Source organism: Podarcis liolepis (genome assembly GCF_965112155.1).
Source record: "Podarcis liolepis genome assembly, chromosome: 11".
In the NCBI taxonomy this organism is placed as follows: Eukaryota; Metazoa; Chordata; class Lepidosauria; order Squamata; family Lacertidae; genus Podarcis; species Podarcis liolepis.
Window position 1 is genome coordinate 212,747 of NC_139565.1, and position 14,170 is coordinate 226,916.

General features: G+C 44.9%; 1 protein-coding gene across 2 annotated transcripts in view; it reads right to left on the reverse strand.

The window, feature by feature from the left end:
- DOCK8 (dedicator of cytokinesis 8) overlaps positions 1 to 4,573 on the reverse strand; it is a 167,469-nt gene extending 162,896 nt beyond the window's left edge. The window contains exon 1 of one of the 2 annotated variants that reach the window (XM_083464727.1): positions 3,529 to 4,573. In XM_083464727.1, coding sequence (XP_083320853.1) covers positions 3,529 to 3,581 — 53 coding nt within the window. In that variant the 5' untranslated portion in view covers positions 3,582 to 4,573. The remainder of the gene's footprint in view (positions 1 to 3,528) is intronic. The other variant, XM_083464728.1, reaches the window with a different exon arrangement.
- Positions 4,574 to 14,170: the final 9,597 nt, after the last annotated feature.

Consider the following 14,170-nt stretch of genomic DNA (forward strand, 5'->3'; position numbering starts at 1 on the left):
CCTGAGGATGTAAAGGAGAAGTAGAGCTGTGTGTCATCAGCATATTGCTGACAAACGTACTCTAAACCTCCACTTAGCAGTTTCATGTAGATGTTAAACAGGACAGGGGAGAGAATTGAGCCCCACATCGAAGCTTCCACGGGGCTGAAAAATACTCCCCAAGCAACACCCTCTGGGAATGACCATCCAAGTAGGACTGCAACCACCGCAAAGCGGTGTCACCCACCCCTAATTTGGATACCATGGTTGAGGGTATCAAAAGCCACTGAAAGGTCTCTTGAGAAGTGGCTTTACCACTGCCTCCTTCAAGCAGGCAGGGACCACCCCCTCTCGTAAAGAGGCATTAACCATCTCCCTGGCCCAGCCAGCTGTCCCCTCCGTGCTGGTTTTTATAGGCCAAGAGGGGCAAGGGTCCAGAGCGCAAGTGGTCTCCCTGACTGAGCCAAGGACCTGGCATTCAGCAACAGGAGCCACAGACCCGAGGGCTGGCCGATAGGACAACTGCAATTCCCCAGGATGGAGGAGGGGCTGACACACGGCACAGTCACCAACTGCCTGTGTTGTGTGCCCCTGACTCGGCCTGCCCCCCCCCCGTACCATACCTCCCCCTACCTTGAACCACTGTGATTGGGGGCCCCTGCTCTCCCTCACTCCTCTCCTCTCAGGCACATCCAGCAAAGAGACCTGACTTTGACCACAAATAAGTTGTCAGTTAAAAACAGTTAAAAATAATTAAGACAATTTAATCTTGCATGTACAGTGAAACACATTTTACTAGATAATACCCAGAGATATGAGTCTCCTGAGGAATAATCACAGGTGATCAGAAGTCCCTTAAGAACATGAATTGTAAAACGAAAAACTAAAATGGGCTCTTTAACAAGATTAATTTGTCTTTATCTTGATCGGTAACTTTCATCACATATTGAAGAACAATTGCTATTTATACACTGTGATCTCATTATTCATAAGATCTGATAAGATCATGAAAACTCAAAAATAAAATCTGCATGTGACAGTCATTCTTAAAACATTTATCTGTGTTCTGCTCCCCATGATGCCTTACTCTATAAACACAGAATGTGCATGATTCTGGTACAAAAAGCAGGATAACCTTGTAGTACAACCTGGAATTCTTCAGTCTGATGGCAGTGATTATTGGAGAAGAAGAAGAAGAGTTTGGATTTGATATCCTGCTTTATCACTACCCTAAGGAGGCTCAAAGCGGCTAACAATCTCCTCTCCCTTCCTCCCCCACAAGAAACACTCTGTGAGGTGAGTGAGGCTGAGAGACTTCAGAGAAGTGTGACTAGCCCAAGGTCACCCAGCAGCTGCATGTGGAGGAGCGGGGAATCGAACCCAGTTCACCAGATTATGAGTCCACCACTCTTAACCACTACACTACACTACACTTTTGACAAAAGAGCATGAAAATATTAATTGCATTACTGGAGTAGACAAAAGTGCATCTCGTCCCACATTTATTCTATACCTGTGACCAGTAAGATGCCCCATAATAGTCATCTCCTTTCATTTATCCTAGCAACTGGAATTAGATTTGTTTAGCTAAACATATACCTGGACATGCTAGAGGGAGAGCACTGAAGCATCTGAAAGGTCCCAACAGTTGAGTTTCTACAATCACTTACATTTTCTGCAGTGGCTTTTACTCAACTGCCACAATACAAAGACATTTTTGCAATTGCACAACTGCAGAATTTCCCGGTTGTTCTATCCTTCAACTTACTGAATTTGACAACACATAGAAAAGAATCAAAAGGTGTGAAATGCTTCAGACTGGGAAAAACCTTTAACATTTTTATCTGCAGTTTTATCTTAAAGAACGAAAGCCTTCCATCTTGTTGTGTCAGGGACTGGGCAGATGAGGAGTGGTGGAGACTGCCATCCCTGGAGGCTTCCAGGCAGGAGACAGATGAAGATAGAATGGGCCCAGGTTCGTGGTGGTGGCACACCTCAGAAGAAGAAGCAAAGAGCTGGGAAATAATGGAGGGTGAGGAACAGGAGCAAGCTAGCAGATGCACTAGTCCTGAACAGAGAGAGGAGTCAGAAGTAGTAGAAACAGTACAGCCACTTGAAAGCCTGGGAGAGCCCCTTCCTCCTCCTAGAACTAGGCTCTCCCTTCCTGTCTCTGGACAGAAAGATTTCATTGCTGGCCACCGTAGACGGCAGGAGGGGTGTGGAAGCTAGGAAGTAACTGCCAGATCAGCGGCTCAAGATTGAGGGAGCATATTCCGTGGTCTCCATGTATTTCTGTTGATTTAAATAAAAGAACTGAAGGAAGCTCTCCACGTCTCTGATTTCAGTAGGTAGTTAGTCACGTAAAGCAACATAAAGGATTTAATAAAATGTTATATTAGTTCATCCACAAACAAGATTATTGAAATGGACAGTAGGAAATATAGTAAGTGATCAAAGTATGCATCCACAAAAAGTAAATTTAATTCCATACTTTTTTCTAGTAGGAAAATTTGCCTTGCCTGAAAGTATGCTCTACTGGGATTAATAGGATTAGGGTTGTATTATTAGATACCAAAAAGTGGCGGGGCGGGGGGGGGGGAGCAAAACTGAGCAGAGTTTCAAATAACTTTTTTCTTCTTTTTTTTTACCCCGAGCCATTTTCTGGGCCTTAACAGGTCAAGAGTTGGTTAAAGTTTGTGTGAGCCATATATTCAGCAGGTGAGTCTGCCCGTTACTGTATTTCTATGCCTAGGAAAGTAGTGCCTGTTGAATTTCTGCTTCTACAGTTATTAAAGGTGTATGGAAAAAGCAAAACATTCAATCAATAGCAAGCCACAAGTTACTTACAGCCTTAATTGCACTCATTTGGCATAATCCCAGTATTTTCACCAGGATTTTTTTTAATGGAAGTATGCCAAACATATATTCACTGCAGTTCAGTGGCGTAGAGTGGGGGGTGCAGGGGGGGCCGGGCGCAACATCTGGGGGGCGCACTCGCACTCGAGTGCTAAAATCCATGGGTTAGGGGGCGCAAATTACTTGCCTTGCCCCGGGTGCTGACAACCCACGCTACGCCACTGCTGCAGTTTAGAACCATGCTGAGAACAAGTTCTGACCAAGTTTTTGACACTTCCTATTTCTCAGAGCTATGAAAACCTTCTATCAACTTATTACCACCTCTCTGTGCAAATAATAATATGATCAGGGTTTCTCCCCCAGAAGCTGAGGCTTTCTCCTTCAGAATCGACCAATCAACAAGCTGCATCTAGATTGCTAACCCAATGCCAAGCGCAAACAAGTCTGGAATGAGGGAGACTGAGTCCAACTCCCCCCGCCAAAAAGCAAATTCCTTCGGCGCGTGCGCGTGCGCGCGCTCTGCTTCGCCTCTCCTTAACGCCCCGCGGACCGCGGCTCTGCGGCGGAGTCCCGGGCGGTGGGCAGATGGGGCAAGCGGCAGATCTGCTCCCCGGGCGCGTCTCTCCCGGAGCTCCCCCGGCCAGCGAGGCCAGTCAAGAGCCGCTCTTGGGAAATGCCCCCAGGTGCCCTTACCTGTTGATTTTCAGAGCAAAGGCTCTCCGGTCCGCGCTGGGCAGAGTGGCCATGCCGATCGCCCCGCGGGGTCCCGCTCCGCCGAGGAGGAAGCCTCTTCTCGAGCCCTGCTCCGGCGCCTCCTCGGCAGGCACGTCGGGGCAGAAGAAACTTCCGCCTTTTCGGTCTTCCTCCTTGAAATCCGCCGGCGACGGGCAGGGAGGGGCCAGCGACGCCTCTGCCGCGGCGGGAGGCAGCCGGGCGGGCGGGCGGGCGGGGGCGTCCCATTTGGGAACGTGGCGTGGCCCGGATGATCAAAACACCCCTGCAAGTCAAAAAGAAGTCTAGCTCGTCAGGGAGAGGACGAAGCCCAACCATTTCCCCTGAGGTGCTGGCTTTCCATTTTGAGGGGGGCGTCGTCTTCATACCTTTCTTCCCTGCCGTCTCTCACCTCATGGGATGGATCCTGCCACAGGGCCGGCCGCTGACCGGACTCCAGACCTGCTCTGCCCAGCTTGTTAAAACGTTGCGCCATTTTATAATATTATTACAGTACTCTTTTTTAACGGCTTCTAAGTGACACCGAACACGTTTCTTTCGGGAGGAATCTGTTTCCTTCTGAGAAAGCCTTTCAGAAGTCGGTCCCGCTTGGGAGATCTCCCTCCACGTGCGTGAGCCGGGAGCTCTCGTCCTGCCTTCCCCGAGGACCGGGGCGGGGGCGCAGTTTGGGACTGCCCTGCGTCATACGGTGCAAAAACGACCGGGCTGCCGTTGCCAGAACGTGTCCGCTGCTTGCACAAGCCGCTCTTTTGCAAAGCCTTCCGTTCGCCGCCCTTCAGTCTCGGCGCCTGCGGGGAAAAGCTCGAGATGATCGCTCATTGAACAAGATTCGGGTTTCAAACCAAGGGAAATATTGGGCGGCGGGACGTGGGGCTCCTCGGGACGGAGTTCGGGAAGGACGGCGGGACATGCAGCAGCAGCAGCGCGTGCGAAACGCAAAACGCCGATAGCACGAAGCAGCGCCCGTGGGTTGCAAAGGCTGCGCCTCTGTGCCTGGGGGTGGGGGAAGAGCAACTGCCCAGGGTGGGGATTTAACAGACAAATAAATACAAATTAATCACAGGCTGTGAAAACAAATCCAGGCATGTGAGCAAGTTATGCACTCAGTCTAGCACAGTACAGGAGGGAAAGCCTAAGCCGCCATGCAATTTAAACATGTATTTTACACAGCACGGAGGAAATAAAAACGACTCCAGGATAATATCTTTTTTGCATCCGTTCACCCTTATATTTTATTACCCCACCTCCCATTCTATCCAGGTCACAATGGGACCTAGTATATTGAAGTATAGCATTCATCCATTGACTTTTCAATTTGCGCAGCGGCTCTGATGCTCAGAGAATACAGATTTACAGCATATACAAAAGTTTAATTCCTTTGCACTTCTAGACAAAATACTGAGATAGCAATCCTAAACCTTGTAGTGAAGTAGGCATGTATAGGGTTGTGATGTGGACCAGTTAAGATAAATTAGACTAGAGCTAACTGTGTGGGAGTCAAAGAATAAACAAAACTGCACACATTTGTCTTACTACAGAAAAAAATTAACCACCTGGCTTTTAAATTACTTGGATTGCTGGTCCACCTAGGACAGTAAAAAAAATGATAAAAATCCATTTTCAGATTATTTCCAGTGAGAAACTCCCATAACACTCATAGCATGGTGTTTTTTTAACCAGGAACAATTTCACAACCTAATCCTGCACATTCCACCAAGAAAGTCTGTGTGTGGTTGCAGATGCCAGGATGAACAAAATGCCTTGGAATGACAGATGGGGATAAACAAAAGGTTGGTGTGATTCATAATGTAGAAATGTTCAGTATGAAGTGCCACCTAGTGGATTCATGGACCATCGCAAGGATTTTGTTTTTACCATCAATGTTGTTGTTGTTGTTTAGTCGTGTCCGACTCTTCGTGACCCCATGGACCAGGGCACGCCAGGCACTTCTGTCCTCCACTGCCTCCTGCAGTTTGGTCAAACTCATGCTGGTAGCTTCGAGAACACTGTCCCACCATCTCGTCCTCTTGTCGTCCCCTTCTCCTTGTCCCCTCCATCTTTCCCAACATCAGGGTCTTTCCCAGGGAGTCTTCTCTTCTCATGAGGTGGCCAAAGTATTGGAGTCTCAGCTTCAGGATCTGTCCTTCCAGTGAGCACTGAGGGCTGATTTCCTAAAGAATGGAGAGGTTGGATCTTCTTGCAGTCCATGGGACTCTCAAGAGTCTCCTCCAGCACCATAATTCAAAAGCATCAATTCTTTGGCGATCAGCCTTCTTGATGGTCCAGCTCTCACTTCCATACATCACTACTGGGAAAACGATAGCTTTAACTATACGGACTTTGTTGGCAAGCTGATGTCTCTGCTTTTTAAGATGCTGTCTAGGTTTGTCATTGCTTTCCTCCCAAGAAGCAGGCGTCTTTTAATTTCATGACTGCTGTTACCATCTGCAGTGATCATGGAGCCCAAGAAAGTAAAATCTCTCACTACCTCCATTTCTTACCCTTCTATTTGCCAGGAGGTGATGGGCCCAGTGGCCATGATCTTCGTTTTTTGATGTTGAACTTCAGACCATATTTTGCACTCTCCTCTTTCACCCTCATTAAAAGGTTCTTTAATTTAATCCCCTTCATGGATCACTGCCTTGCTGTAGCGAAGGGGCTTGAATAACTCAGAAAAGCTATGAACTATGCCATGCAGAGCACCCAAGATGGACAGGTCATAGTGGAGAGTTTTGACCAAATGTGATCTACCTGGAGCAGGAACTGCCAAGCCACTCCAGTATCCCTGCCAAGAAAACTCCATGGACAAAAACAACAGGCATATAAAAGTTATGACACTGGAAGATGAGCCCCTCAGGTCGGAAGGCGTCCAACATGCTACTGACGAAGAGCGGAGGACAAGTACAAGTAGATTCAGAGCTGATGAAGAGGCTGGGCCAAAGCCGAAAGGTCGCTCAGTTGCGGTTATGCCTGGAAGCGAAAGGAAAGTCCAATGCTGTAAAGAAAAATATTGCATAGGAACCTGGAATGTAAGAACCATGAACCTGGGTAAGTTGGATGTGGTCAAAAATGAGATGGCAAGGATAAATATTGACATCATGGGCATCAGTGAACTAAAATGGACGGGAATGGGCGAATTCAGTTCGGATGTCCATCATATCTACCACCGTGGGCAAGAATCCCATAAAAGAAATGGAGTGGCCCTCATAGTCAACAAAATAGTGGCGAAAGCTGTACTGGGATGCAATCTCAAAAATGACAGAATGATCTTGATACGAATCCAAGGCAGACCTTTTAACATCACAGTAATCCAAGTTTATGCACCAACTACTGGTGCTGAAGAAACTGAAATTGACCAATTCTATGAAGACTTACAACACCTTCTAGAAATGACACCAAAGAAGGATGTTCTTCTCATTATAGGGGATTGGAATACTAAAGTAGGGAATCAAGAGATAAAAGGAACAACTGGCAAGTTTGGCCTTGTAGATCAAAACAAATTCTACAAGGTAGGCTAAAGCAGTATGTGGACCGAGAACTCCCAGAAGTGCAAGCTAGATTTAGAAGAGGCAGAGGAACCAGAGACCAAATTGCAAACATGCGCTGGATTATGGAGAAAGCTAGAGAGTTCCAGAAAGACATCTGCTTCATTGACTATGCAAAAGCCTTTGACTGTGTCGACCACAGCAAACTATGGCCCGTTCTTAAAGAAATGGGAGTGCCTAATCACCTCATCTGTCTCCTGAGAAATCTCTATGTGGGACAAGAAGCTACAGTTAGAACTGGATATGGAACAACTGATTGGTTCAAAATTGGGAAAGAAGTATGACAAGGCTGTATATTGTCTCCCTGCTTATTTAACTTATATGCAGAATTCATCATGCGAAAGGCTGGGCTGGATGAATCCCTAGCTGGAATTAAGATTGCTGGAAGAAATATCAACAACCTCAGATATGCAGATGACACAACCTTAATGGCAGAAAGTGAGGAGGAGTTAAAGAACCTTTTAAATATTTACTACTTCTGCTTAGGTAATTACCGTATTTTTCGCACTATAGGACGCACTTTTTCCCCTCCAAAAATGAAGGGGAAATGTGTGTGCGTCCTATGGTGCGAATGCAGGCTTTCGCTGAAGCCTGGAGAGCGAGAGAGGTCGGTGCGCACCGACCCCTCTCGCTCTCCAGGCTTCAGGAGAGCCCCACCGCCAGCCCCACAAGCTCGGGGGACAGCGGGAGAGGCGCAGCACGCCCTTCCCGCTGTCCCCCGATTTGGTTAGAAGGCTGGGGGGGGAAGCCTGCTCCTCCCCGTCGCCAGCCCCGCAAACTCGGGAGACAGCGGCAGGGGCACAGCGCGCCCTTCCCGCTGTCCCCCGACTTTCTAGAAGGCTGGCGGGGGGGAGGAGCCTGCTCCTCCCCGTCGCCAGCCCCGCAAACTCGGGAGACAGCGGGAGAGGCGCAGCGCGCCCTTCCCGCTGTCCCCCGACTTGGTTAGAAGGCTGGCCTAGCCCCGCAAACTCGGGGGACAGCGGGAGAGGCGCAGCGCGCCATCCCGCTGTCTCCCGACATGGTTTGGAGGCTGGCGGAGGGCTTCCTCCTCCCCCAGCCCCGCAAGCTCCCAGAGCGATGCCAAAGCTGCGCGCAGCTTCGGCATGGCTCTGGGTCCCGTTCTGGGGGAGGGGGAAGCTCGGGCTTCCCCTGCCCCAGCCCCGCGCCTGGCCGGGGGGGGAGGGAATAAATTTTTTTGCCTTTATTCCCCCCCCCCAAATCTAGGTGCGTCCTATGGACCGGTGCGTCCTATAGTGCGAAATATACGGTATTAGCTTATTTTTATTATTATTATTATCAGTTCTATACCAAATTTTGCTTCATTATTACATCTTACAGTCAGTTTCATTCCATGTTTTCCTTACTTAACTGCCTGGATCATGATGTATAATTCCCTTTAATATTGTTTTCATCCTGTTGGCCAGAATATTAGCAAACAGTTTATAATCATTATTTAATAGCGAAATAGGCCTATAATTTTTTATTGATGTCAGATCTGTCTCTTGTTTCGGGATTAAAGTTATGTAAGTCTCTCTCCACGTGTTCGGCACCTTCCCAAACTTTGAAATTTCATTCATTGTCACTTGTAATGGTGCTAATAATTGCTTGTATAATTTTTTATACCTCATGTTACATTTGCTTCAGTTTGCGCGTTTTCAGGTTGCGTCCTGTGGCGACCCGGAAGTACCGGGAAGGGTTACTTCGCGGTTTCGCCGCTTGCACATGAGCAGATGCGCAAAATGATTACATGTGCAGAAGCGGCAAATCGCGACCCACGCATGTGCAGACGCGCAGACACAGGTTGAGTTCTTTTCAGGTTGTGAACGGGCCTCCGGAACGGATCCCATTTGCAACCAGAGGTACCACTGTATTTAGCTGTCAATCCATCTGGTCCTGGCATTTTCCCTGTTTTTGCCAAATTGATGCCTCCAATGCCTCCAAACATGTTTTTGGGGCATTTAGAATTACTAACTTCTCTTCTGGGATTTTTGGTAATTTACTTGCTCTCAATAATTCCTCTATTTCAATTTTTTTTCCTGGTCCTATCTTATATAAATCTGCAAAATTCCTTGATTTAAATTTAGCTCAAAATGGTCCCCTAATATTTTTCTGCCTTTTCCAACATATTCTGGTTGTCTAGCAGATCTTCATTTAATTTCCATCTAAAAGTGGAATGTTTTTCATTTTGCAATTCTAAAATTCATGGATTGTGGTCTGATAATGTTCTTGGCAATAGTTCTGTTTTTTTTACTCTTAGTTCTAATTCTTTAGAGAGCCACATTGCATTAATTCTCGCACTACTTTCATACACATGTGAGAAGAACGTGAACTCTCTATCTAGAGGATGTTTGACTCTCCATACATCTATCAAATGTATGCCAAATAAAACAAACTTGTTGGGAGTCTCCCTTCTTTAGTCTCTTTTTTATAATTGTTCTGTCCATTTCAAGTGAAAACACCCTATTTAAATCACCTATTAAGGACTTCCGGGGTGGCGCCATCGGCAATGGCGGACTCCCTCTGAACCGGAGGGAGCAGCTCCGCGTGAAATGGGTCCTTTCCGCTGCGGCGAAGCAGGGACCCTTTCAGAAATCACAGGCGGATGAAGCCTGTGACCGTGGGACTCGGCGGGCACCCTTAGCGTGCCCCCAACCCGCAAAGGAACCCACTAACGGGCTCCGAAGCGAAGAGGGGGAAGTGGAGCGGTGCTGTGAGTCAGTTGCTTTTTCCGTGGAGCGAAGCCGCATAGCCATTGCCGGAGAGCACTGCCTTTTTCCTGGGACAATTTGGCATCTAAAATAATCACCCGTGAGTACTTAAACATTGAACAATTGGACTTCAAATAAGAACTGGCAATTAGAAAGGAATTGGACTTAAAATTCACCGTAATTTGGTACTGAAACGGGAAGGTCTAAACAGAAAGTCAGCCTTCCATTTCCTTGTAGTTAGAAGAAAGCAAAGATAACGTACACTAGAGCTTAGAAAATCACTTTCAAAGGATCGGTTTTCACCATTTAAAATCGTTCAGTAGCAGTAGAAGAAGGGGGATCTTTCTTGGACTGTTTAAACCTGCAGGAGTGAGTTTAAAGTAAAGTAACTTTCCACCGTCCTGATCCTGGAGCGGGGTGTCAGAATTGACGTTTTGAAGCTCATTGACCAGAGACAAAGGTTTTGACAGATAGTTAAAAAAAGAGTAACATTGTGATTCCATTGTTTCCTTTCGCATCTTAAAGGAACAAATATTGACAAAATATCTTAAAAAAGAAACTTTGTTGCTATTGTCCTTAAAAGAAAGAACAACCAGAAGTTTTCCCCCTAGAGGGGGACCGTGAAACTGTAACCAATTCTAGGGAGCTTGCAGCTGCTACAGATTACAACCATGGGAAAGGACTTGTGACCTTGCAGGACAATGTTTTCAGAAGCACTGTTGGGTGCTTTCTGTAAAATAAATGCCCTATTGGATCAGTTAAGTCAGAAGACGGATTTGATGACTAATGCGGCCAGAACATTTGAACAGGTAGTGGGAAACTATATGGAGCCCACCCAGGAACTTAAACAGGAGTGTGTCCTGACAGAGCAGATGAGAGAAGAGGATGTTGCAGAATCTGGGGCGCCAGAGATGGAGGGACTTTTGGCCCAGCAGGAAAATGAGCCTTTGGATTTGACAAATGAACTTGGAAAAAACCAGATTTGGAAAGACAAAGTTTGGGCTGATTTGGAAATGGGGGGTTGGATTGACCCCCCTATGCAGGGATGTTTGGACTTTCCGAGTCTGGCAATGGGCCGTCAGAGGTTTGGAGCTGTTGGGACTTCCAAATTTGGAGGGAATTTGAAACATGTCTTAAAATACCACATGGAGTCTGGACTATGGGAAAGGGGCTGATTTGTTGAAAAGGGTCAAAAACACTACTAAGCTGGAGTTCCCACGAGTGAAAGGAAAATATGAAGAAGAGCTGCGGAAGGGACATGGAAGAGATTTGAAGGCCTCGGATATAAGATCACCAGGTTAATGTGCCAGACTAATGGGATAAAAAGGACTGACAATCCTGAGACCGGGGGGAGGGGATGCTGGAAGAAGATTGGATTGTTTTTATTTTCGTTTTTTATCATTAGAAATGTTTTATAAAATTGATGAATGTTGGAAAAATGTTGAAATGAAATTAGTTGGCTCTTGTAAAAATGTTTTAAGAATTAGGTAAAAAGGTAATGGTTATGAGAAGTTGGTAAAAATTAAGATTTAAGTCTTAAGTTTTAAGGTATTTTATAAGATAAGATGAAAATAGAGTAAGGTAATGTAATGACAGAATATTATGAATTATGGAAAGGATTTGCTGTAACAATTATTAATGAAGATACAAGAGATGGGAGGAGGAGGAGGTCGTGGAAAGAAGGTAATGAAAGTGGAGAATTTGAAAATGATTTTTTCTTTTTCTGTTTTTGTCTTTTTTCTTTGTAACTTAAAAAAAATTCTTTTTTCAATAAATATCATTTTAAAAAAATATCACCTATTAAGATCATTTTTCTTAAAAAAGCTCAATAACTGGGTGAAAATCCCCCCAAAAAGCTTCACTTCAATCCTAAGAAGTCAACTTGTTCACTTCATCAAATCTGGCCCTCTTTGAAAAAGTTTGGACATAGATTCCATTTAATAAGATTTTTCCACCTTGTACTACTATCTGTACAGCAATCACTCTTCCTTCCTCATCTTTTTTTTTAAAAGGCTCAGATTGTTGTTTAATGTACAAAACCATGCCTCTTTTTTATTTGTCTGCTGTTATAAATTCCATTCCTAACTTTTTATTAATTAAAACTCTTTTATGTCTTCTTGCTACATGGATCTCTTGTAGGCATATTACATCTATATCATGGGTAGGCAAACTAAGGCCTGGGGGCTGGATCCGGCCCAAACGCCTTCTAAATCCGGCCTGCAGATGGTCCGGGAATCTGTGTTTTTACATGAGTAGAATGTGTCCTTTTATTTAAAAAGCATCTCTGGGTTATTTGTGGGGCCTGCCTGGTGTTTTTACATCAGTAGAGTGTGCGCTTTTATTTAAAATGCATCTCAGTTATTTGTGGGGCATAGGAATTTGTTCATCTTTTTATTCACAAGGTCTGAGGGACCTTTTTATTCACAAGGTCTGAGGTCCCCCACAAGGTCTGAGGGACAGTGGACTGGCCCCCTGCTGAAAAAGTTTGCTGACTTCTGATCTATATTTTGCTTTATAATTATATGTTCAATTTTGTTTCTTTTAGCTTTATTGTTTAGACCATTTACATTCCAATTCCACACTTTTAAATCTGCCAATTTTTCCTAGAGTCTTTTTTCCTTCTCTTCTTGATTATTGAAATTATCTATTTCCCCCCATTGTCCCCTCTCCTATTCCTCCTGTTGCTCCCTCTGGTTCAGTTGGTGTATATGGGTTGTCACAATCTCTCATATGTCTTCGCCAGAAGTCCTGTGCTTGATCTATGTTGGTAAATCTGTGTCTTTGTCTTTTATATGTAAAGGAAATTCCTTCTGGAAATTCCCATTTATATTGTATGTTGACTCTTTGCAAAACATCTTTCAGGAATCTGTACTGAATTCGTTTCTGTAACAAACAAGTGGGAATTTCTTTCAGCATGAGAATCGGGTTTCCTTCAATCTGGAGTATGTTTGTATAATTATTTTGGACAATAGCGTCCTTTAACTTCTTGGAATTAAAAGTCACTAAACAGTCTCCAGCTAATTTCCTGGCCTTAACCAATTTAGACCTCGCCCCAAAACAGCTGTCAATTGCATCCAAAATGTAATCCTGTTCTTCACCTAGCCAATTGGCAATTGCCTTGGCTAGATAAACTTTGAGGTCCTCTTCCCCCTCATCTGGCACACCCCTCCTTCTCACTACCTGTGATTTCTGCCTCATCTCCAAAACTGCTAAACTGTCTTCAGACTGATCCTACCAGAGAGTTCTGCCATGTCCCCCCTTATTGTTGCCTGCTCTTTTCTCAAATCAGTGTTGTCACTGAGATTTGGCCTCCAAACCTTTCACAGAGAGGTCCAAAGATTCTTCTTCTTCTTCTTTTTGTCAAATTCTCTAGTTTATTGGTCATCTCTGTGACCATCTTGGTATTTTTCCCCAATTCCGCTACCATCTTTTCAGAATGTTTTTGCATTTCTTTTAACATATCTTTTTTTTAAAAGAGTTTTTATTTTTTCAATATATACATCCTTTATGAAATATTTCCATTTTTTCCTGCCCCACTCCCCTGGACTTCCCTCATAGTTCCACTTTGTTTTACTTTCATTTTATTCATCCTGCGTATTATTTCGCCAATTAATTCCTGATATTTTAACATATCTTTTAAAAATTCTAACAAAAAGTCTGCCATTTCTGGGAAGACAGGTCTATCAGGTATGTCCTGCACAGGTGCCCTTCTGGTTGCTGTAGCTGCGGCTGCCTGTTTTCTGGTTATTCTAAATTATTTTATACTATTTCTATACCAGCCAGTTTCCTGGCTTGTTCTCAAAACAATAGTTATTTCAGATTATTATTATCAGACCTTCAAGGTTACAGCTCTCCCCGTTTGTTCTCACCACCTAGCCTTGGTTAGGAGAGGACACGAGGAGAAGCAAAATTACCAAACCAACCCCCCCCCCCCCGATTTCTGTTAAGCAAGTAAGAATCCTGGATATGTGATTTATTCTTATAACCGCTTTACAGGCTGAAATGTGGACAGGTGGGATAGAAATATTTTAAAATAACTATACTAGGTTAGTCAATGGTATTGCCTTCGGATTGCTTCCCTGTTCCAAGTGTCTAATGTGTTTTAAAATGTTCTTAAGTAGTCTGTGGCATTTAAAGTTTTTTTTAATTTCCCTCCTCCCCTTTTGCTTTGTTGGGGATGGGATGAACAACTGGTTGGGGATTAATTTTAGTATAATTGTTACTGTTTTGTTTGGTTTTTTATTGTTGTATTAGCTGTTGTATAGTTTGCGTTTTGTTTTAAGGGGCGGGGTCAAGGCTGGATGGGAGTGAGCCCCAGCCAACAGAATGGCTGGGGCAGGTTCCACCGGG